Genomic DNA, 25,807 nt, shown 5'->3' on the forward strand with positions numbered 1-25,807 from the left:
TCAGTCTGTGTTGCATATTTAATGATGACAGGTCTAAGGTGTGTTTTTCTTTTGTTTGCAGCAAAGCTTTCAGGAAGGCGACATGCCAAAAATAGGCTTCGTTCCAAAACAACCGCACAGGTGAAATCATCTATGTTTTTTAACATGCAATTCAAAATGGGGTGTTATGCTGTAAATATTATTCAGATTAAAAAAAGGGTGTATTTTACTTACCATCAGTCAAGTAGATGCTGTGACCTCCGAGGAGGAAGAGGAGGAACAAGACAGACAAGGCTGTACACCTGCAGGACATGACGATAGAAGAAAAATGCAAGATAAAAAAGAAAGATAAGATTAGTGTTGCAGAAGGACCGACTGCAGACTGACTGAAGAAGATTTCATTTGAGGAAAGTGATATAGGATAAAAAAAGGGAGGGAAGGAGTGAAAAAGGGAGGAGAAATGAAGGGATGAGATGGATAATGTCTAGACTGTGAAGGTTTGTCTGAGCAGCTCTGACAGAGTTTGTGGTTCTGAGTTGCAACAGAGTTAATCCTCACTACTTTTTAAACTTGATTAGTTCAGGGAAGGTTTACAAAGCAACATTAACCACCTCAGCAACACCCTGCTAACCAGAAACGTGTTTTATGCTGTGTTCACTTATTTGTTGTCTTAAGCGTTCCATTCAGACACAGCAAATATGAAAGTTTCAATACATTATTGGTCATTGATATCAGATACAGGCAGACAAAAGCAACTTCTGTTTTAAAGCTTAAATGTCAACTGTCCTAGGAGATTCTTCAGGTGTGCCCAGCTAGCTAAATAAGCTAACAAGCATTAGCTCTGCGAGTTTGTTGATGATGAGATTCTTTTGGCTTTTGTTTTTGTTTCTTAAAGGCTAACAAAAACACAGCAACTCTTTATTTTCTGATTCTACATTTGGAGACATCTGAAGATATACAGTCGTGTTTTGCCTAGGCACAGCTGCTTTGCTAGGATAGGACAGGGCAGTTGCTGTTCTTACTGATATTATCAGTCAATCAATTAATCAATCAATTTTGATTTATATAGCGCAAAATCATAACAAAAGTTATCTCAAGACACTTAAGAGACAAAAAGAGCAGGTCTAGACTGTACTTGGTGACCCAACACTTATCCACCATGAGCAAGTACTTGCTCATTGTATACACCCAGTCACTGCCTGGTGTAACCTTTGTTTAGCTTACCGTACCAACGAACACAGCTAATGTTATCTAGTTAAAATAAGCTGTGACCGGTCGACAGGAATACAAATACAAATAAAAAAGGCTATTACATCATGATGTAAACTGTGAAGATTTAAATTTACACAACACATATTAGGATTTTTGGATTACAAAACGTAACGCCATTAACGTGACTGACCATGATTGGGAAGAGGGATTTAGCGTGCCAGCTAATTTGTGCCGCATCATCAACCAACTTCACATTTAGTTGCTTTGCTAACACTTTCTTTAGCCAGATAACTATAAAAAGCTTAAAGTTAAACATGTTATTTTAAAATGGCATTATTTACTGTATTTCCAACAATAGCTAGTGTCAGTCAGAAAGCCCCCTAGCATAACAGTTAGCATTTAAAGCACAAAGCCAGACCCGTCAGGCTTACTGACTCACAGGAAGCTTTCTCACCTTGACATAAGTTGTTATTCCCCGTGAAGTTTTCCTGTTGTGTTTTTCCGTCATTTTAAAGCTTGTGTAATTTAATACCAGCAGAGATTAGTCATCCATTAAACCACTAAGCTTTTGTGTGGTCTGAGGAAAGATGATTCGTAAAACACACGTTAATAAAGTATGATGAAAGAGAAATAATGGGTGTAATATTATGATTCAGTGTGTCTAAAACCCTGTCTGGACTTCAGTTACATAAACGCCAAAATTGTAAAATATAATAAGATATATTATAAGGATAATTTTCCTGTTGTTTTATTTAATCTAAATGTCATGCCCCCTTCATAAGACAATAGTCAGTATTATTACTTTTCTTTATCATCTCTGCTGTTAGGTCAATGCCTTGCTCAATGGCACATGACATAGTGTGTTGATCCAGTTACTCATTCACTTCCCGCTCCAAGATTTCCCCTAACACACACACCCAAGCACCAGGTGTGTGTGTAACTCTCTACCTGTATCCCTCCAACGTTTACTGATGTTACTCAACTGGAACAAGATATTTCCGATCACACATGCACACACACACACACACACACACACACACACACACACAAGGACAGTTTGAACCCACAGTTACTATAGTACCAAGTGTCTACTTACACACACACACCTTCTGAACAGTCAACCGTTGCACTTTAATCTTGTGTTTGTATTTATGATCCTCTCCAATTATCTTGTCTTATCAAAACAAAAGACATGTCTTTTTTTCTCCTGCTAGCCACGTGGCTTTATGGGTGTCAATGTCAGCAGTCCTTCATTTGATTCAAACGGAAATATCTCAATTATTTTTAATGGATTGGAAAGACATTTTGGTACAGCCATTCGTGGTGCCAAGAGGATAAAAACAACTGACTATGGTGAACCCCTGATCTATTCTCTAGCGCCACTGTGAGGTTCAGGATAATGATTTTGGGTGAAATGTCTCCAAATCTATTAAAGTGACTGCCATGAAATTTGGCAGTCATGCTCCTTTCAAGATGAATTCTTATAACTTGGGTGATCCTTCAATATTTCATTTAGCAGCATCATTAGGTCAAAATTAAATTTTTTCATGATCATATCCCTGCAAAACTAACCATGAGCAAAGGTTAGTTAACAAATATTAGCATGCTTATATCCATTACAAAAACAGTGAACATGGTAACATGTATAGCTGTTTACAGCAACATGTCATTATGTGCCCTTTGATCTAGCACCAAAATGGTCAAAAAGTCAATTTATGGTTCTGTAAATCTAATGACATCAAGACTGACTCAGAGAGTTGCTAGCATAAAGGTAAACTCTGTATTGTTTGATCTCTGTTTTAAATATTTTCTACTCTCCTTGAAAAATTCTCAAACAGAAGTTGTGTGTCAAGTTTTTGCCTATTTCTTATTCCGTTTAATGGTCAAAAGGTTGCAAAAATATATCAGGCTTCATTTTGGTTGAAGGCAAATGCAGTCGTAAAATACAGTGGTGCAGCCATAATAAAAAAAAGTTCTTAGTTGAATCACAAATAATTTGGTCAAAAATTAATTTAATGTGTTGCTGCAACAAGTTTTGACCACAAGGGATGTTTACGTTATCTAACATGAGATATTTATTTTCCAAGTGTCGACGTCACAGATATGAGCAGAAAAAAATAACAATTTATGGCTAATTAAAAAAAAAAAAACAAAGACCAGAATCTAAATTTTGTATTTTATTTTAAAATTTTTCAATTTTGGTGAACAAAAATTACTTCTTTGGCTCTTTACTTTAAAGTGCAAAAATCACATTTTACTACCAGATATTACACTTAAAAGGCTGTAGGTATTAGTAAGGAGTGCATAAATAATTAAGAACTTTCCATCCATCCAACATTTATATAAACATAAAATATTATATTTCACATGTTGTTAGTATTACAGAACTTTAGGATATCCGGTTATATACTTTAAAACATGAATCTGCTGTAAATGAATGTGAACAATCTGAAAGAACAACAGTAACAAAATGTACACAACACTGAACTTGAGCTTCACTTCCAGCAGCACATAAAGTTAAACTGCAGAGTTTTAAGTCACAAATATTCTTCTTTTGGATTATATGTCACTGATGTTTGTGATAATGGTGGTGGTGACAGTCTAGGTGAATTTCCTGATGAAGCGCAGTTTGAGATAAGCGATGGTGAGGAAGCAGGTTGTCATGATGATCAGCGCCAGGTGGTTCTGCCAGAAGCCCCAGGCGGAGTAATCGACGCCCTGCTGCTCCAGAAACTCCTCCCCTGTACACCTTGAAACACAATTTAACCTGTTAACTAACAATCGGATTTATGGACACACGTTTTTCTCTTTTTATTCTGCCCTTGGTTTTACACTGTATTATGTATTGTCCTTTCACAATTGTTTACCTGTATTAAGGCACATTCTTACCAATCTGCAGAAAACAACTCTTGTTGTTTATAAATGTGCTACAAAAGTAAGGTGAGTTGACTAAGTAATCTCCAATCAACATAACACTATAGCTCATAACTTTTATACATAATTTGTCTTAAACCATAATTTCATATAAAAGATTGGAAAATAATGTCTAAATATGTAAATGTTTTATCCTTTATACACAAAAAACTACCATAAAACTACGTTTTTGGGATGTAATGGATCATATTGTCCATGAGGTGGCGTCATTACTGTGTGCACAAACTGGAGCACCTCTTTTAATCAAATTATGCCACATGGTTAACCAGAAGTATCTACACTTGGTTGTGTGTGTGTGAGTGTTTCTTACGCGAGTCCAGGTGGGATGATGCTGTTGTTTAAGTCTTTGCAAAATTTCAGCCCAGAAAACTCGTTAATCTGCAGAGCCTGGAGAGAGACAAAGATTGTCAACACCACCACTAAAAACACCAAAAACAAAACTTATAATACTTTGTATGAGGGTTTATTTTAAATTGGCAAAAAATTTTAGTAGTTTGAGAGTTTTATATGATACATCCTGGCATTAATCCATTATTATTTTTTGTCTTTTGTTCTGTTAACCTTCTTTTTTTGCATTGAAGATTAGCATTTTCTTTATTCTGAGAATTTTTGACTTCCCTTAAAGGTAATTATAAATATAATATAATAAATTAGTGATTTTATAAATTTAGATAAACAACTGAAAAATAAACAAATCCTTGATGCAAAGGATTACGGCTAGGAAAGGATGGATGCATGGCATTCTGAGCTGAATGAAATTGTCTATTTTAAGCGGCATGAAAACCACAGAAGAGAAACACACCAAGCTACAGGAAGTGAAGGCAGATTTGATTGTGTGCATGTGTTTGCGTTTGTGTACTTACACCAAGGCCATATCGAGGTATACTCAAGTATTTCAGCCAAGAGAGCCAGCTGACAATGGAGGGAAGATTGACGAGCAAACCTGCAAAGATCTGCAGAAAAAGAGAGAAAGGTTTACAGGTAAGAACATAAAGGAGTTTTCTTGGAGGAGGTTTGTTTTGGTTTTGTATTTGTGAATGTTGTAAGACTCTGATGGATTTGGAAGAGCCTCAGCTTAGAGATACGGGGAAATAAAATAAAATTTAGCAATAATCATAGAACAAAACAGAGTTTTTCTATCTAGGGATACATTTCTATATTTTAATGGCTTTATCTACACTTGGTTGTGTATGTGTGTGAACGTCACCATCATGAAGACACAGGCGATGGTCATGAAGATGTTGGCGATGGCCACCACCGTCTGATCGGCTGAGATGGCCAGAGCCATGGAGGTGGCCGTGTAGGCGACCAGAATCACGGAGAACATGAAGAGGAAGAAGGCCTCAGCTGTCGGTTTCAGTCCTGCACACACACATTCAAAGATCAGCCAACACTACAAATTAAGAATAGTATTTTTGTTTATTTTACTTTATTATTTTGGCCTTTAATGTCTTAATGGAGAGAGAGAGGACAGTGGATAGTGTAGGAAACAGTGGAAGAGGGAGTGAGGATGACAGGCTGGAAAGGGCCAAGGGTGGAAGTCAAACCCGGGGGCCGCTGCATTAAGGACTATAGCCTCTGTATTTAGGATATATTTTATACGTAAAGCTCATACTATAACATTTCTGTGTCTCCTACCCACCGATCATGAAGTAGGCCACGCAGCTGAAGACAATGGCAGGGATGGTCCTCAGCGTGAGGATGTCAGACAGGATCTTAGACAGGAAGTACACAGACACCCTGTAGTAACCGCTGATATACTCATGACTGAAGAGAGAGAGAAAAATAAGTTTCATTGATTAAACTCATCTCTAAGATTTGTTAGATAACACTATATTATTGTATTTAAAGCAGTCATTTATTTTGGAGAAAATGCAAATTTCTACATGAGAAAAATGTCAATTCTTTTTGTAAGGCTGCTATTGTTAGTTTAGCTTAGCATGAAGAATTAAAACCACCAAAAACAATGTCTTTCATCTGTTTCATTTCTGTGTAAGAGTTCAACAAATGACAGAATTATTTCAAACAATTAAACTTTGGTCAGAGCAAGGCTAGCTGTTTCCCTCTGTTTCAAGTATTTATGCTAAGCTAAGGCTATCCTGACACCAGTGCAAAGACATTACATTGACAATAATTGTCTTATCTCACTCTCACAAAGACAATTGGTGTGTTTTTGTCTCAAATAAAAGATTTTTAAAGCCAAGAATAAGCTGAATTTATGGCGACCAGATTTATGTCCCCAGATGGTCATTTGGTCATTCATATCTTATTGAGTTCAGCATGTATTCCCACAAATTAACCACTCCTTAAACCTGAAAATAAACATGAGCCTTATGGGGACCTGATTTATGTCCCCAGATGGTCAATTGGTCCTCACAATGTTGTTATATTAACAGGTCTTTGTCAATACAATGTGATTAAACAAAAACTTAAATTGATCTTCTCACCTTTAATCTAAGTGAGAAAGTAAAGTCAGTATTTCCTCATAGGAACCATTCCTTGAACCTGAAAATAAACATGAACCCTGTAGGGACCTGACTTATGTCCCCAGATGGTAAATGGGTCCCCATAATGTGAGTATATGTGAATATAAGTACAATTTGTTTGTGTGTCAAACCCACATGAACAGTTTCCTCTCTGCGATGAAGAGTTCAGCAGACGACAGCGAACTGAAACACTGATTCACAACGATGAAGAAGAGAGCACCAAACCTGGAAACACAACACACTGATCAATAAGCATTAAAGACACGATCTGTACACACTATACTCTAATAAACAGAATAATTTAGTATATTTTACCATGCAATGAAAATATTGTGATGTGTGTTTGTGTGTTGTGTGTTTTATTTTATATACATAAGTATGAAAAATTGTATTATTAACACCCGAAATATTACATTTAGTAAGTACTGATTCTGCTCGTAGTTTTACTGCATCTACTAAACCTCTATCAACAAAAACAAACAAACAAGACATTTGCTTTTATGGCAATATTAATTAAAGTTTCCATAACTGGATCAATAAACCTAATAATAGACGCTGGTTACGTTCTACTAACAGTAAATTTATTTGTTTAACTCCTATCTGAAATTAAAATACATTTAAATACTATCACATTTTACTCGTTGTTATCAACGTAAGACTTACAAAATGAAGGATAAAATAAACGCAGTCTTTTAAAATACCTTCAGAATGACATTTTAAAAAATAGTTAAAATTGAAATATCAAGTCCAATTTAAATTTTATGACAATATTAATAGGGCTGCAAACTAACGTGCATTTCCATTATCAATACAAAATTTTGGTTGTACTGATCTTTAGTTTAAGCAATTGAAAGTCAGAAAACAGATCAAATATTTAAAAAAATAACGAAAACCACCAGTGTTCCCATGAATGAAAGAATTAAAAAAGAGAGATCTTGTATATGAAAGTCACGCCAAATACTGAAAAATATACATAATATAACAAAATAAATCACAATCGAATGTAATAAAGTAGTAAACCTGTTCTGCATTCCACTTTGATTATCCTGGACATTGAAGAAAATGGCTCCTACGACCAGAGCGAGGAACAAAGTCACTGCAATCTAAACAGAATAAAAATACATTGCAGTCATTAATAATTTATAAATGTGATAAATAAATATATAAATGTTACAGACTACATCATTTCGGTTTAAGGGTCAAAGGGCACCACACAGTGATTACGTCATTATATCCTCAGAAATGCACCAGATTTGTTTCATTTTGGTGTCTCAGTTTATCAGAACATATCAGACTTAACCAAACTCCAGCCTTGAAAAACACAAATTTAAAAAAAGGTAATAATTGCCAATTTTATTCTACAGCATGTCCTGAAATAGTTTAGACTGACATGAAACTGTGTGGACTTTTTAAGATAGGATGGAAACGGATGCTGTTCTGTGTTCTTACCTGAGCCACAGAGGTCTGAGGGTTAAGCATGAGGTTCTTGAACGTTCTCTTGAGAACCCATCTGAACTGCGTCAGGAAGCTGGTGTTGTAAGTGATGGTTCTGGACGTAGCTGTGGTGGTCATCTGTCTGCCCTGAATGATCCTTTCTGAGAGAATCAGAAGGTGATAAAGGCTTTAATAAACTATTAACCTATAAAAAAAACTATATGAAGATGAACTGTAAGAACAAATTCTGGGTTCTACGTTCTATTTCTATTCTATGGTTTGACTATTGGAAGCTCTCAACTTACAATTAAGTACTGTATGGTTTTAAGTGTTTTCCATTTTATGTTATTCCTAATCTCTACAACAATTTAGAGGCAAATATTGTACTTTTCCACACTATAGCCATTTAATTAGAGATAAATATAGGTTGTTTTTGTACTTACCCATCTCTGCTTTGGTCTGTTTGAAGTGCTGGCTGTTTCTGTATTCCTCTACGAGTTTGTCCTCGATCCCCTGTCTGGACTTCGACGCAGAGTCTGAATCTGGATCTGAAGGAAAGAGAGAAGCACTCAGAGTCGTCTGACGGGCAAAACAGACGACAAAATGAAGAAATACATTATTTATACGGTCTTATTTTTATATATACATATGTTTTCTTTTTCCAAATTTTGGAATATTTTCAACAAAAGCGAGAAAGTACATGAATGAAAATTCAAAATAAGGCTAGTTTTAATCAGAGTCCATGTCAGCCCAACATTATACAAATAAAACAAAAGTTCTTCAAACATTTTTCATTATAGTAAAAAGCACATAAATATAAAACTTTATATAATACTGAAATCTGACCACCACATGCGCACCTTCTTTGTCTGTGCTGTTGAGGGCGACGGCTGTTGAGTCTCCATTAATGATATCCAAGAAGAAGTCAGCAGGGTTGTTGTGAGTCTCACAGGTGTATCCTGGGAAATGAAGTTCAGAACTGAATTACAGTACTTCCATCACCTTTATGTCAGGTTTTGTGATATAACAGATTAAAAGTTGATTGTATGTTCCTACCAATGTCTGAGAAATAATCCAGTGCGCTCTGTGCCGGGGCGTGGTAAACCTGAACGTTTTAAATACAGTGAAACAACACCATGAAGTTCCATAGTAATAAAGTTAGCTAACAACATGAAATATGACAATAGCTGATGTGTTTTCTAGAGGTAAGGAGAAAGAGAAAAAAATGCCAAAAGGAGAGCAACAAAAAAGAAATATCAAAAATAAGAAAGCATCAATAAGATAAGATTATCCTTTATTGATCCAAGGGGGGGACATTTGGGGAATAGGGGAAGAAAAAAAGAAAAAGTTATAAAGACAAAAACAAAGAGGAGTCAAAGAATGAAAACAAGCGAGGAAAAGTATCTACAAAAAGAGACAAAATAGAGTGATGAAAAAAATTTTTAAAAAAGCATATGACAGATCAAAAGAAAGAGAAGAAAGGATTGTAACACTCGTGAGTGACCTGTTTGCCGTTGACAAGCAGGGTGAGGCTGTCGAACAGGCGGTAGATGGAGTATCGAGGCTGGTGGATGGACAGAATGATGGTGCGACCGTTATTCGCCATCCTAAAGAAACAGGAAACAAAACACATTCCTCATGCTATTTTCAACAGTTAGTTGCTGGAAAGTATTAATGTCTGATTTTAGTCCTTGAGTATGTGGTTAATCTTTTCGACAAACTGTATTTTGTAGTAACATACAAGTGCCACAAGATGGCAGCATCAACATTTAAAGTGCCATATGGACACTGTCCAAGTAACTGAATTTTCCACGTCCTGTAAATGTTGCACAATAAAAATATTCTTCACACGACAGAATTCAGTCCACTGAAACACTGGAGGGCTTCTCATTTTAAACGGATACAGGTAGCCTTGAGTTTAATTAACAGCACGATGCAGTAACGAAAAAACAAACTTTAACAAAAAAGAAAGTGACAAAAAAGAGCCTCAGAAAATAGCAGTAAGTTATTCAATAGAATTAAAGAACGAGCATCAAAAAAACGTGAAAGAGCTGCATACAAGGGTAAAAATAAAGACAAAAAGAAAGAGCTAAAAAAGAAAGTAAACAAGAAAGAAAAGATGGAAAAATGAAGACAGAAAACATCACTAAGAAAATAAAAAACAAAATGAAAGCAAAATAAGAAGTTTATAGATTCAACAATAATTATGGTACTTTTAAGTACTTGTCTGTATTTTGTAGTTACATACAAGTGCCACAAGGAGACAGCAGCTACATTGGGAATACTGTATGGGAACCAGGCAAGTTGCTGAGTATTCTATAACACTCTCCTGCAGATGTTTCACAATAAAAGCCTTTATTATGAAAGATTCACAAGATTCTGTCCTATTGAAACGGATACAGGAAGTGTGTGTTGTGTGTGTGTGTGTGCGTGTGTGTACCTCTTGAGCAGCAGCAGCACAGAGTTAGCTGTGCTGGCGTCGAGCCCCGTGGTGGGTTCATCCAGGAAGAGGACTGACGGATCGATGATCAGCTCCATGCCGATGTTCGTTCTCTTCCTCTCGCCACCAGAGATCCCACGAATCAGCTGAGTGCCCACCTAAACACACACACACACACAGGTATTTTCTACTTGTGAGGCTCTCAGTGACATCATCCCCCTTTCCTACATGTCTTTACTTTTTCTGACCCATTCTTCCATCATGTTTCTCCCTTTTAGCTTGGTCTTTTATTCTTTCTAAGTCATTTCTTTTATCACCCTTTCCTATTTGAGGCTTTAATTAATTCTTTCTTCATTATTTTTCTATGATACTTTTTCCTCTCCCCCTCTCCTCCTCACCTTGGAGTCGGCCACTCGGCCCAGTCCCAGCTCCTGAATCAGTTTGTTTACTTTCTGGTCCTTCTCCTCCCGAGAGACCGACTCTGGGAGTCGCAGCGCCGCCGAGAAGCTGAAGTTCTCTCTGACCGTCAGAGTCCCCATCACGACGTCGTCCTGCGGACAAGAAAACAACATTAGCAAAGACAAACAGCAGATATTACACTATAGTTTAGGTCATGTGATATATATATGAACTTCATTAAAGTTATTTAATGAATGAAGTGACTAAAACAGACTTGGCTGAGATGTGGTCTGATTGTTGCCTTTACTTCCTGCATCATTAAGGAAACTCTCCTGATTGAAAGCAGCTCTATTGGCTCCTGTAGCTCTGACTTCCTGTCTGTCTTCCTGTCTCACCCACCTGCACCACATATCCAGACAGACATTTGAAGTTTGGAGGCTGAGGAGCTCCGTCGATTAAAACTTCTCCTGACAGGCCTGCAGGGTCCTTCCTCGCTGCTAAAACATCCAGAAACCTGAAAGGAAAATGACTCCCATTAAAAACTCTGACAAGAAGTTTTTATTTTCAGGTTGTAAATCCATAAAGAAGCTTCTGATTCAGGAAGATTCTGAAGTGCCTGATAATCCTTTTGTGTTTACAAAACATACTCACGATGACTTTCCACTTCCTGTCGCTCCCATGATGGCGTTCAGACCCGGCTTCATGATCCCACTGAGAGAGGAGGGGAATCATTTTACTATTGTGTCATGTTTGCAAGTATGGCCATCGCACATGCACTCACAAAACACCAAACAATCATATTAATCAAAAATAAAACAGTTTTTAAACATTTTATAACAACTACAAATGAAAGAAAACTACAAACTGACATGTCTACAGAAAAATGTCTGTGTTTGTCATGATGTTTAAATGTTATGTCCAGCTATTTCCAATGAAAGTTCACACTTTTAATACAATACAAAAAGCAGTAAAAAAAATGGGACTGGATTTTAACTTTTCCCAAATTTTTCCCCACAAATATTTGAAATATCAACTGCTAAACTTTTATTGTAGTGAACGTTACAATGCTTATTATTGCCTTATATAAACAAGATCAAGAAAAGCTGTTAAGCCCAAAAAAAACATGTGATTTACTTCATATTAATCCTTTCTTGTTCTTTCTGTCCTTTGTGATTTTAAAGGAATACTTACTTAAACTTGATGGCTTATTTTTTTAAGATAGTCTTATAATAAGATGGATATCACTCCTGTCTACATAGTAAATATAAGGCTGCAGCTAGCAGTTGTTAGCTTAGCACAGCATAGCATAAAACGAAAGAACAAAGAAAAAAAAATCCTAAAAAGTCATTTTTAGTCTTTTATTTCATACAAATTTAATAAACACGATTTAATGTTTTTTTGGAGGTGCTGGTACAAAGATCAGGAACCAGGCTACTAGTTTCCACCCCATTTCTGTCATGTCTCGTCGGTTATGTTAAGTTTTATGTTTTTAGTCCTGTCTTCCATGTTTGCCATGTCCGCTTTTATTTTGTAGTAACTGTCCTCTCTCGTTTCAGAAACTTTATTTCCTGCCCTGGTGTTTCCTCGTCAGTGTGATTGTCTGCTCCACCCCTGATTGTGTCCACCCGTTTCCCATTTCCTCATGTATTTTAAGTCTGTGTCTACCTGTGTCCTGTGTCAGATCGTCTTGTCTCTAGTCTCGTCCTGATCCCTCTTGTCCAAGTGAGCTTCATTCATATTAGTCTGGTCTTTAGTTCCAGCTTAGCTGTGATTTTTTGTTTGCACTTTGGTCAAGCCTTTTTTCCAGCATTGCTGTGATTTTGTGTTTTTCTAAACCTAATCTTAGTTTTCCTGCTTAGCAGTGATTTTATGTTGTACTTTGTGTTTCTTTGGAATTTTTGTGGACTTCCTTTGTTAAAATAAACCTTTTGATTTTCCTGAATTTTGAGTCATGCTCTTGGGTCCTTTTTTGAGTCCTGTCAATTTCCAGTCTTTGTGCTAAGCTAAGCTAATGGTCTTCTGCGCATTCATCTCTAATGTTTACAATTGTTTTGTTTAAATGATGAGGCAGTTTAATTTCAGTTTCTGTGAAGTGACTGTTGGTGAACTTTGAAATTTCCAGACGTCATGTCGAATTTTTGAGGAACTGAAAGAGTTTTTTGTGGTTTTGCAAAATGAATAAACCGCGTCGGTTCAGTTTTTGGTGAACTGTTTGATTCATCTCTGGGTGTTTTTGCTGACAGGCTCTTTCATGTCTTTTACACAACTTTAATGAAAAAATCTGATACCATGACACTGCAGTTTATTTGCCCTTCTAAATGTATATTATTGTGCTGTATTTAATTGTCTTTTTAATTTTTATTGTCCTTTCCATATTTCCTCCCAATTCTCATTTTTTTTATTTTATTAACACATACTTAAAACTGTTTTTTAAAGAAGCTTACAAGAGTTTTTACGTTTCTTTTTTGCAAACTGTGTGAATAAGTTTCTGATTTAACTCATGAGAAACTGTTTTTCTGCCGACTCTTTTAAACCAAAGGGCAGAACCTCCCCCTTTACAGCGTCTGTCAGGTCATTAGTCAGCAAGTTACACTGAACGTGACACTCAAACCATGATGCTGCAGTTCTGATGTAACGTGCTCTGTTTTCTTACTTTGTTTCTTTGTCTTTTTTATGTCTTTGAATTCCTTTTCATATGTCCTTTTTGTCTTTCTATCCCTTCTTAATTTTTAATTTAAACTTTTATTTCTCTTTGCTGTGCTCTTCATTCTTCAACGTTGCCAACAAGACAAACATGACAGTTTTGATTTATGACACTCAAAAAAATAGGTCTTAAATTTGTCTATTTACACTAATCTGACCAAAATGTGGAAATCTTGGGTCATTTTTAACTAATAACAAAAACTCATTAAGCTTAAATATGTCAGTTTGAGGTTTAAGATTAAGAATAAAACACAAATTTCCAAAAGTTTTGATATGCAAGCGGCCAAAAAACCAACAGAGAGAGAAACAGGGAGCAGGGACAATCCCAGAAGAGAAGCTACAGGTGAGTATTAAACCTACAGATACAAGACAAACATTTATTTCCTGCCGTTCGTGATAACAGAAACGGGTGACGTAGAACACTCAGGCATGTTTCATTGATTTCTTTGTACATAAACGATTATGTAATAAAGAAACCATATGTTTTATGCACAATCGTAAATGTTAAGACGCTGTGGTTGTAAAAAGAAGCTTTGTGGACGGATACAGACGTCGTTCTCACGTGAACAGACACTTAAACTGTAAACCCTTCTATAAAACAAGCTGCTCAGACTGAACCAACCTTCAACTTTGAGTCAGAATGGTCAATGATTGATTTATCAAAAGTAATCCAGGATTTATCCTCTGGGAACCATGGATGTGCTTACCAAATTAACCAGAGATCTATTCAATGGTTTGTAAGATTTTTGGACCAAAGTGGTGGACCGACTGACCCGTTTTGCCATCCCTAAGGCCATGACACTAGCATGGCTGATAGGACATCTTTGGTATTCTAAGATCTATATCACTATAAGCTTGTTTCACCTCAAGAATTCAACAACAAACAGCTTTCTGCGACTTTAACACCCGTTCTCAGTGAGTGAATTTCAAAGGTTTGGTGCAGCATCCTGCCGCTGTCTGTTTGTTGGTTTAAGCTGAGACTCATTGTCTCATATAAAGCTCCTGTACGGGGGGGTGTTTGTCATTGAGGGAAAGTGCACCTGAGTTTCTTGACAAAGGGAACTTCCTTCCCTTGCCTCTAAAAATGTTTGTGTATGTATGTGTGTGTTTGATCGTAGTGGACCTTGATCGTGTCACGTTTGGGGTCATGTCTGCACGTAGACAAACAACCACACAATACCTGCACATGTAGACCATGCAGCCTTAGATAACCCTACTCACGACTCAACTATCTCAGTCCTCATTTTAATAAAACCCCAAGTATGAGTTAATTTGCTTGTAGGATGAAGTAATCAAAGTTAATTTATCACCAAGTAAGTAATCACCATTGGCGCTGACTTGTGCAGAAATTATTAACAGAAAAGGGAAAAAAAATGTCTTAAAGAAAATGAAAAGCACTCCAAGATAGCACGGTCACTAACATTACTTTTTTCAGTTCAAATATTAGTAGTATTTAAAAGATCTGTTTGCAGACCGATTTCAGACTGAGTCGTAGTTTAAGAAACTACAGTTTACTTACTTGAGGTCGATGAGGATGTCCTTAATCTTGCCCTTCTGCCGACACAGACAGTTTCCTCCTTGTGTCACTTTGTAGTGGATGTTGTGAAAGCTGACAGTGGCTCCATGCCGCTGTTGGCCAGATCCTGCAGACTAAAATACAGTTAACTCGCCCGAAAAAACAGAGTTACAATTAAGCATTTCCAAACAGTGTGATGATAAGATCAAGAAGGACAGGAAGGTACCTGGTGTTTTGAGGATCCGTTCTCCCTAAGCTCCATCGTCACTCGGCTCTCAGACATCTTCCTCTCTCCTCCTGAACACTAAACACTGACGAAACATTTTCTTTAAGCTTTAAGCCAGGTATCATTTTGTTATATTTATTAAGCTTTTAAACTAATTCCCTAATAAGTCAAGGTCAATACTCCAAATAAAGTTCTTAATTTTTTAAACAAAAGTTTTAAAATGCTCACGTTAAAAATGCTGCTATCAGTGCTGACACGTTTATTGTTGCTGTGAATTTTCTCTGGGTAGCATGATCATTAAAACTTCGCAACAAGTCCTTCAACTTAGGAACTTGTTGCCAAACGACTTGCTAGTGAACTGTATATTTTTGCTGTCATACAGTACAACAATGACACCCGTGATCTTGCAGTGTGTTTCTTTTCCGGGCTAATTATCCGTAATTAGCTTGTTAGCTTGTGATATGTGTGTCATTTCAACTGGATAAAATGAGTAAGTGGAGACAAAAACTTAGAAGCCTGTTGTCACGCTTGTTTAGGTTTGTGTTAGTTTAATCTATACTAAAAAGTGTTGTGCAAAATAGTGTTAGGTTTCCCAAATACAGTCCTCATCCTTAAAAGCTTTTTTCTGTGTGCTGATGAAGATCCACTGATTACAAACATTTATTATTTTATGTTTAAGCACAACATTACTTGGCTAAGGTTAGGGGAAGAATGAGGGCATGAAATTGTAAGAATATTGTGCATAGACAATACACCTTCACTTCCATAGTAAAATGCTGGCATTTAGACTCTTTAGAAAACACCCAACAGTGTTTTTCCTTTAATAGCAGTTTCAACCTTTGACTTGATTCTTACTTGTTTGCTGATGGGAGAAATAAAACTAAGTCAACTGTAAACAGTGTCTTTGTAGTTCTCTTCTGTCTCTGATATCCAGCGGTGGAAGAAGCATTAAGATTCTTCTCTTAAGTTAAACATAAATGTAAAAATAGTCCATTAAATTAACTGTCTGGATGTAGAAACTCTAATCGGGGTAAAATACAGAAGTTTTATCAGCTTACTGAAAGCATCCAAAATAGATGTCTAAAGAGCCTCTTTCTGCTGATTTTTAATCGTTTTTCCAACATAGATATGAAGGGCCTTTTGTGCACTTTTCCACAACTTTTGAATTAAAAAGAATCGTGAAATTAACAACAACAACAACAACAAGTACCATAAACGTAACAAGGAGCTGTTAAACAGAGGGATTTTGAACGTGGTTGCAAGCGAAAAAGATTGGAGACCACTGAATCGTTAAAAAGTCAGTTCAAAATGTTAAGTAAATACAGCTGTCAAATAAACACAGTGAGGTTAAGTATACATTATTTTTCACTGAAACGCAGTAGATTTGTAATATAAAAGTACCTCAGTATTGTAAATACTTAAGTACTTTCGAACACGGGCGACATTTGCCTTCGAACACATTCTGTTGTTATTTATTGTTTGCAATTTTAAGTTCTAAAAAAACACGATTTAATCAGAAATCTCCGACCTTACTCTGAGATAAATCTTACCCGGAGCTGTGAGTATTGTAACTGTATCTCGGTACAGAGCTAGAGACAACAAGAGAACGTAAAAGTTCATCACTCACCTGCAGAAGCCAGAGAATCCCTTTGACCAGCTGCTGACGGACATTCAGACCACCGAACAGTGAGAGCACAGATCCACGTGCGAGAGCGGTTTGTTAAGCACTCCGTGTGTTCGTTAAACACTGTTTTATGACTGAAGGCACGATAAGGGAAGTGGGGAGAAGGGCAGCAGTGTGGTGACTCTTACTACTGAATGTGTGCAGGCACGTCCAGTCAATAAAAAAATATAGATATAACATGGGATTTTTGTCGGCTAAGTTTTAATGTGTAAGCACAATTCATGTTTTAGTTGTTTTTTATTGAAACCAACTTGTTTCATGTCCTGGAACATTTTCGGTTTACTTTATTTTAATGTTAAATTTAACTTGACAAAGATGGATTTTTGGAGTTTACTTGCTTAAATAGATAAGGAAAAGTACGATAGATGCACATTTACTGGTTTCTTTGTTTAATAGTAGCAAAGTAAAAACTTAACCATGTAATGTATCCACAAAGGTTTTACTCTTTTATTGCGCAGCCTTTATGTTCTCAGGAAGCATAAAAATGACGTTTTACAAAAGATTATAGAGAGGAGAGATTGGGTCATACGGTAATTTGAATTAAAACAGATAGAAGTATTTCTACTGTCCTAAAAAATTTAAACCACTAATATGGCTCCTCGAAGATGGAAATCTGAGGCTATTTTAAATGTAGTGACGGTGGATTTTGTTTGCTTAAATAAAGTTTTGAAGGGCTTTTTTCAATCATTTTACTGCATGAGAAAACACTGGATCAACTCTCACCAACCAGCACCAAAACACTGTCTAACGTTTTCTTTATATTATAATTAGCGCCAGGATGAGGCCATAAATTGTAAATGTCTAATTTTTGGAATGAACTGAAATCTGTGTTCAGTGTGATATTCCACCATCTACTGGTGACTAGTGAGAACTACAACAACACTGTTCATTGAGTTCTGCTGCAGTTTTATGTCTGTCAGTTTTCAACAGCAATAATAACAACAAGCTCTTCTTCTGAACTTGAATATAATTTATTGATTGTCACATAAACTGTTTCATTCCTCTTCATACAGTGTGGGTTTATTTTAACCTGTTGTTGTTGCGTAGACTGACATCACAACACTTTATCAAGGTCAGCACACACGCTGGTGTCACATGGTCTTCTGGGTCAAGTTCTAGTGCGTCCCTGGGTATTTTGTGTCACTGACATACATTTTGTGCAAATATGTGAGCGTGTGTGTGTCTGTGTGTTGTTGTTGCACCTTCAGCGTCACCTTGTGGTCACGTGAAATTATTTGAGGAACCTTTTCTATTTTTGCCCACTGACACCTGAACATCTCCTGACACGCTCAGTGGGAGGGCGGCAAAATCCTGTGACGCTATCGGATGGAATTCCGCCATCAATTTAACAGGAGGAACATTCTAGAACGTTTCCAGAGAGTGTTCAGAGAATCTTTGATAACACTGTGATGATGTTTCAAACAAATGAGCTTCAACTTCAAGTTAAATTCATTTTCACCACTATATTACAATAGTTAACATAAAAATGTTCATGTGAGGATAGTGGTAGCAGAATGCACAATTAAAGGGGCAGAAGCACAAACAAACTGAGCTAGAGACTGTATGAAATCTGTAATGAAAGAGAGATTAAGAGTATGTTTTCCTAGGTAAATATTCTTTTGAAGCTATCGTTGATGCTATTAAAGGAATATTTTAGTTAGATGAGCAGATGGACACCATCTTATATCTAATACAACCAGGAGACCGTTAGCTTGATATAGAACCTCAACAGTTGGAGAGAGCTAGCTAGCTATCAAGGCTATATTCATAGGTAACACTTTTTAGATGTAAGCTAAAAGTGTTCATATTTTCATCAGTGAGTTTTAGAGATACTGGTTTTTAGATTTGGTTAATACTTGACAGGGCCATCTGTTTCAACACTTTATGCTAAGCTAAGCTAACTGTGTTTTTGTTTAGCTTCATATTTATTACAACAGAAAGTTAACAGAGATATTTATCCTCTCTTGGAAAAAGAGTATTATCCTAAATAGACATTTCAGTAACATTTTCATATAAAATAACAAACAAATAATGTAATCAATAATCTCTTCTACTTCTCTACATTTAAAAGAATATATTTTATAATCATTAAATGTCTGCATAAAAAAGAGAGACAAAGTCAAGTTTCATTTTAACATGTCAAACTTTATTTATCCCTGCACACAGAGCCTGTCTGTGACAGGGTCCACAGGGCAGTCAGGGGTCAAAGGTCAGAAGCCAAGAGTCAGTTCTCAAGTCCACATTGAAACAAAACTGGATTTCTGACTTCCTGTTTCTTTCCTCCACCATGTCGACATTCTGAAGTTTGAGGCTGACACTAATTTTGACAAACACAGGAGGGATGTTAAATGTGTTGTCTGAACGCACACACAAAGCAAACACATGAAAATACTGACACACAAACACAGCAGCAAACCTCTGTATGTACAATATATTACACACTCTATTTACACTGTTTACAGTCAATACTAAAGCCAGCACTACTGCGAGTCAGGTGGTGTTGTGAGATGAAAAATGTTTGTATCCTTTCAGTCAGAGCCATGTTTGACTCATTTTGTAGTCTGTTATGGAGCTGTGGGTGGTTTTTGGTGTGTGTGCGTGTCCTCTACGCCCATCTCCCACTCGAAGCAAAGTTCCTGCTCATGCTGTAGACGACGGAGGAGCTCTGATGTTTCCCCCAGGCTCCCAGAGGGACGATGATGATGCTGGCGTTGTCCTCTGAGCCGTATTGCAATGCCTTAAAAACACACAAAAAATTTTTTTTTTAACGTTGATTTTAAGATGAGGGAACCAAAGTGCAAAACTGCCAAAATCATGGTCACAGTAGAAGAGATCTGAGAGTCTGCTACCTGCTGAGCGATGACATCAGCGGCCTCTGTGGGGTCTTGGCACTGGTTGATGACATCACAGATCTCCTGGTCGCTCAGCAGGAAGTTGATGCCGTCGGTCGTCAGAGCCAGGAAGGAGTCGCTGGCGTGCTTGACCTGCAGTCAAAGTAATAACTATTATATTTCTAAAGAAATTTAAGGCAGAAATGCAGCATTAAGTGATTATAAATCAGATGAAACAGAATCATAAGAAGGAAAAAACGATTCATATAAATATAGGGATTATATACATTTATTTTAATCTAAGCTTTATTTACAACAATAAATATTCTGTCAGTACAAATTCATAAAATATGAATTTAACACCTTAAGACTTTGTTCTGTGCACATGGTAGCTAAGTTTAAAAGTAAATCTTGGTTTTGACCTAAAATGGTCACTGTACGATGATTTAAATGTAACCTCATTAACATTAACAAATACCCTCTCTTTCTCGTCGATTAAAGGTCAAAGGTCAGATGCAGCTTCATTAGGACTCACATTAAGCCGCCGTGTGTCTGGATCTGCGATGACGCCGCTGTCTTTCAGGTGAAAGTCTCCAATGCTGCGAGTCATGGCGAGCCGGCCGTTAACGTTCGCCTGACCGAGGCTGTTCCACGTCACAAAGCCGCCGAACTTCTGGATCCTGAACAAGACAAAAAATTTAGTTTAATTTTTGAGGGAGAGGACGGCCATATCCTGTTTTACCCTGACTTTACCTTTATCAAAAATCAGAGACATTTAAGGACTTTGACTTCTAGTCTGTAGGTCAGAAAGTCGATACAGGAGTGTTATCATGTGTTTGGATGATCATCAGAGTTAAACATAGACGTGTTCTGCTGTTACATAACTCCAGCTGCTTTGAGCTGAAGGGAAACCTGCAGCTCTGCTCTCCTTTGGACCGGGTGAACCTCATGTATGCGGGATAGTCCAACTATGTCTATTTATGACCCTGACGCTGCTGGGAAACCTGAACCCTGCCAACCCACCGTCTTCCTTTTGCACTCTCGACCAGAAAATTTCGACCTTATATAATTTTGGACGAAGATACGTTTGAAATATGACGGGTCTCCATGCTTTCCAAACCTTTCATTAGGAACTCCTGTTGCCTCCATAATTCTAAGGCTTAAGGCGAATATGCTAACATGCTAATGTCCCTTTTGTCTGTAACATGTGTACCGACCAAAATGGAACTAAAATGTTTTCATGGTGTTTAATGGTGAGTAGTAATAGTAGTTAAAGTAAGGACATATTGTGTACCGTTGTCTCTCGTCCTTGCGGTCCGGTGTGTGGTCTTTGGTGAGTTTGGTGGCTCGTCCCTTCCTGCACAGCAACGCCCGACTGTCACCAGCGCTTCCCACCACCAGCTCCACGCCGTCGCGCAGCAGAGCAACCGTCGCTGTGGTGCCAGCTGTCAGGAAGTGGTCTGCGGAGGAAGAGAGGGAGAAATGTGTTGTAGTTAGTAGTTTTTAAAGTGCCTTTTACTTTGTTTTTCTTATGCACTTCATTAGATAGATATATAGATAGATAGATAGATTTTAGCCAACAATAGATAGATGTTAGCTAAGCAAAGATTTATGTTAGCTCAAGAAAGCTAGATAAATGTTAGCTTACTATTTATATTAAGATAACAGTAGGAAACAATCGATAGTTTGCTAAACATAGATAGATGTTAGCTAAAGAAAACTAGATAGATGTTAGCTAACTATGGATAGCTAGGTGTTTCTTTTAACTTCTTTTTCACTCTGTGTGTGTGTGTGTGTGTGTGTGTCTTACCATTGTTGAAGTAGCTGAGATGTGTGTGTAACGCTTTGTCAACATCTAAAAAGGCTTTGTTTAAAACTTTCTCCAGATCATCCTCATCCTCCAGAGCATCTCTGTACAAAAACATCAAAATATTTTTTACAGTGTAATACTAAAAACCACTTTTGTAAGGGTTAGGGTTATAATGAAAATACAGTTATATGTAAAGGTTTTTACCTGATGAACTTCTCCATGAAGGTGAAGCAGTAGTCGGCAGCGTGCGGGCCGCCGTGCCCGTCGAACACAGCAAAGTAAAGAAGGTTTTCGTGAACACGGGCGACACGGAGGCGGTCCTCGTTCTGCTTCCTGAGACCCAAAACAGACGCACTGCCGACCCGAGACAGATTGACCTGAGAGAAGGGGGGTCAGTTCGTCATTTCATCCATTATTCACGTATTCATCCATTTTTTTTATCATTGATTCTTATGTCTAATGAATTCATTGACCTTGTGTCCATCTGTTGCTCCATCTTTTTGATTCATTCGTTCATCCATCTAATTCATCCTCTCATACGTGTTATTCATCCATTCATCCACTCATTCATGGGTTTATAGATCAATTAATCCTGTCATCAGTGTGTTATTCATCCATTCATTTATAAATCTATCATCTATTCAGCTTCTCATATACTTATTCATTCATTCATTCATTCAATTAATCTGTTAATGTATCTTTCTGTTTGTCCATCAACTCCAACTCCATCAATTCATTTATCCAACCATGTAGCCAACTACTTATCCATCCATTCATCCAGCTATGGATCAATTAAATTCATCCTTATTTATTTATTCATTTATTCATCTATACTACTACATGTTTAGCCCTCCATACATTAATCTATCCATCTGCCCACTCCATAATTTTTTTCACACCATGTTGCAAGTATTCATCCATTCATAAATCCATTCATTATTTACCACAATCATTTATTTACTCTATTATCTATCCACCTATGAATTCACCATTTCATACATTCTTTTATCCATTTCATCTGATTCATGCATCCATTCATCATTCATCCATTCATCCAGTTACCTGTGGAATGGGTTTTCCATATTTTACACTGGAGGGCAGCTGGATTGGTTCTTCTATCCTGTTGTCCCAGATTCCAAAAGAGTCCCAGGTGAGTGGTCGAGTGCTTTCCTCACTGTCAAAGCGTAACGACCCGCTGGCCCGCCGCACACCAACGACCCTGAACAAAGCCCCGCCCACCTGCAGGTGATCATTCAGACTGTTAACAAGGTTATACTCATGTTTTACTTAAACAGGGTTATCTTAAAACACTAATTTTGGGATAAAAATTCTTAGACAGAAAGACGATCTGATTTTGTTGACATGTTTAATTGAATCAAGCAAAGGACTTAAATTCTGTCCAATCAAAAAGCAGCATAGTGTAGTCTAAGTTTAACTATGAATTAGTTACAAAAACACAGGTGAACAGACTCGCCTGTCCAGAAGCTGTGGAGGTTTCAGGTGAGCGGCGAGCGGTGAGGAAGGTTTGTCTGGAGACGGTGGAGCGACCAACACGCAGCAGATTGAGCAGCACAGTAGACGACATGGCTGACAACTGTTGAAGAACACCTGAACGAGGAGGAGCTGCTTTCTGAAAAATGACAAAACCAAAAACAATCAAGTTAAAATATGTTTGAGTAGCGATTCATTTGTTAACTTTTGGGGTTTTTTTAAGAATTGTCTTTAACTTCTAAGAAATGTTATGTAATATGTTTGGACCGGTTTGTGAAACAAAGACGAAAAAGAGATTGAGAAGGTCAGCTGTTTGTAATATTTGGGATTTGAATCCTTCAGCTGGTTGACATTAACAAGGATCATCTCTCCACCTTCCTTTCATCCTGTACCTTCCATCAAACACTCCACTCCTCCCTCTGTATATGTGTTTACTCCACAAATAGCCCTACACCTCCACCTCCTGCTGTGTGTCGTCTCATATCCATTACAAGTAGGTGAAACCAGCCAGGCCTCTGTGGGCCTACTGTGCCACTTTTCTCCAAAGAGACACCACAATTATTTGTTGTGTTTCTGAGTTGGTAGAGCATTTATTTTGAAGGGTGGGTAATAACAATGGGGGAAATTAAGGTGTAATATGCAGAAGCTCTTTTGAACCAAATCAGCCAACACAAAAATGGCTCTATTATTGACAGTGTTGAAAGACGTACTCAGATATTTTATTTAAGTCAAAGTAGCCATACCAAAGTTTAAAGATGTGAACTCTCACATTTTCACCTTTACCTCATTTCCCTGTAACAAAGTTTTTTTACTATCTGGATTAACTCTCACTCAGCAGCCAAAAAACTTGCGTCAGAGAAGTTTAACTTTGTCAGTGTGTTTGACCTTTACATGGAGTGCCAGAGCAGAATGTCCACACTGAAAAACGTGTGACCCCTTCTTGTTGCCAAAACATAACAATGCACATGCGTATTGTGCAAAGGGGCTAAACACACTGAATACACAAACCACAATACAAGTTCAGTAAAACAATCATAGTTCTATTTTGCATGAATTAAGCTTTTTAGAAACTTTTTTTCAAATTGACAAAATGAAAATAGAGTATTTATTTAGACCTAAAACATACGTCCGAAAATAGGAACAATTCAAAAGTTCAATAGAGGAATATTGTAATTTTCCCTCGACTGCATTTGTCTAAGAGCCTTAGTAACCTATTACTTTGTAGACTTAGATTTAACATAGGCTACAAAATACAAGAATAAAATACACTTAACTACACAACAGTATAGTTAAATCAGATACACATCAACCAACTTAAACTAAAAAATGCTATTTACACATTTACACATTAAAATAAAGATCAAAGAAACCATAAATATAATTATTAAATACTCAAAGTAAAATAAGTAATTGTTATTTGAGAATTGTATTTTTCCTGTTAATATATAGTGCTTGTCCTCACATATAAAAAAAAAAAATACCATAAGAAAGACACAAACAAGGTTTATGAAACAACAATGTGTGATTGGTTTACTAAAACTGATTGTAAGGCTACCATTTGTGAAAATTTTTACAGGGCACATAGTCAAAATGGTGGTTGCAAAAACTCACCTTCTTTTATTTTCTTTTATGGGTAATTTTTCCCGCCGTTCCTGTTTCCGTGGCAACAGGTGTCCAGAGCTCTAGCAGCTGTCTCGAGCCGTCAGTCAGCCGCTCTCGAGCTGTGGCTGCTGAGGTCGGGGGCTCGGCTCGAGGAGGTTTAAAGTGAGCCACAGCCGTCCAATCAGAACCCGAGAGGCCCGTACGTCATCCCCAAACACGGTGGTGGAGAGGGGCGTGCCTGAATTTGGCGCCAAGCCAGCTCAGGATGAAGGAATGTAAAGACGTCACCCTCTCCAGTAATCTCTACTATCCTTTCCCCTCAATTTTTACATTTGTCAGCTTCTTATATCTTAAAGTAAAACAAACTTTTATCTATAGTTATATATATAGTTATAGTAGAAGAAGTAGCAGAAGTAATAACATTAGAAATTAGTATCTTGTTATTCATCTTAAATTGTCAATAAAGTCCTGACAAAATTTCAAACCATATTTTGTCAATATGCTAGCTATTAGCTTCGTGTTTTACATCAATTATAAACAGTAAAATATATAATAATATATAGTAAATAGTAGTGTCATAATAGTGATGCTAGCATAACTATAAATACCAGCAATACATAATGTAGGTCACAGCTCACCATGCCTGTACTATCCAATGTCAAATATTTTTGTAGTTATATGTTTACAAGAATCTATTCATTTGATATCTTTAGGTACTCGGCAGATAAGGATTATTAATTCATAAATTAAATTGATTAATAAATTGTGATGAATTTAGTATAAATTGTGCCCAGCAGGATATAAATTATTCTTACCTAAGCCCCTACATTAAACTGCATTAAACTGTTAAACACATTGTTGTATCAAATTATAATCCAGTAATATAATAAAATCCGAAATGGGCCATTCTGCACAGAAAGTACTTTTCTCTTTTTTTTTCTCTTGTTTGTTTTACAAAGATCCACCTTTAATCTCTGGAACCAAAAGTCAATCATCAACCACAGACAGCCTGCCACTCAGGGGACTTTTCTGAGGCGAAAGAGCCTTCCATTCATAGCTT

At 37.0% G+C, this 25,807-nt stretch overlaps 2 protein-coding genes across 2 annotated transcripts; both read right to left on the reverse strand.

Moving 5' to 3' along the window:
* Window positions 1–3,369: 3,369 nt before the first annotated feature.
* LOC138600424 (broad substrate specificity ATP-binding cassette transporter ABCG2-like) lies at window positions 3,370–17,006 on the reverse strand. The gene is made up of 19 exons (XM_069671847.1): window positions 16,957–17,006; window positions 15,330–15,414; window positions 15,107–15,237; window positions 11,536–11,595; window positions 11,284–11,398; window positions 10,884–11,036; window positions 10,486–10,643; window positions 9,550–9,652; window positions 9,102–9,150; window positions 8,906–9,004; window positions 8,489–8,593; window positions 8,061–8,206; window positions 7,632–7,714; window positions 6,747–6,836; window positions 5,768–5,892; window positions 5,333–5,487; window positions 4,989–5,078; window positions 4,436–4,512; window positions 3,370–3,940 (listed from the first exon to the last, which is right to left on the reverse strand). Exons 2-19 carry the CDS (start codon window positions 15,384–15,386, stop codon window positions 3,793–3,795), a joined length of 1,944 nt encoding a protein of 647 aa, XP_069527948.1. The 5' UTR covers window positions 15,387–15,414; window positions 16,957–17,006; the 3' UTR covers window positions 3,370–3,792.
* A 2,151-nt stretch (window positions 17,007–19,157) lies between these two features.
* Window positions 19,158–24,855, reverse strand: ppm1ka (protein phosphatase, Mg2+/Mn2+ dependent 1Ka). The gene is made up of 9 exons (XM_069672553.1): window positions 24,757–24,855; window positions 23,129–23,284; window positions 22,717–22,893; window positions 21,859–22,031; window positions 21,655–21,755; window positions 21,139–21,304; window positions 20,380–20,524; window positions 19,863–19,997; window positions 19,158–19,750 (listed from the first exon to the last, which is right to left on the reverse strand). The coding sequence occupies exons 2-9, from the start codon at window positions 23,237–23,239 to the stop codon at window positions 19,619–19,621; spliced, it is 1,140 nt and encodes a 379-aa protein (XP_069528654.1). The 5' UTR covers window positions 23,240–23,284; window positions 24,757–24,855; the 3' UTR covers window positions 19,158–19,618.
* Between the last annotated feature and the right edge of the window lie 952 nt (window positions 24,856–25,807).

The sequence above is a fragment of the Semicossyphus pulcher genome, unplaced genomic scaffold (assembly GCF_022749685.1).
Source record: "Semicossyphus pulcher isolate SPU_LCO1_2020_fin unplaced genomic scaffold, fSemPul1.0.p SCAF_21, whole genome shotgun sequence".
In the NCBI taxonomy this organism is placed as follows: Eukaryota; Metazoa; Chordata; class Actinopteri; order Labriformes; family Labridae; genus Semicossyphus; species Semicossyphus pulcher.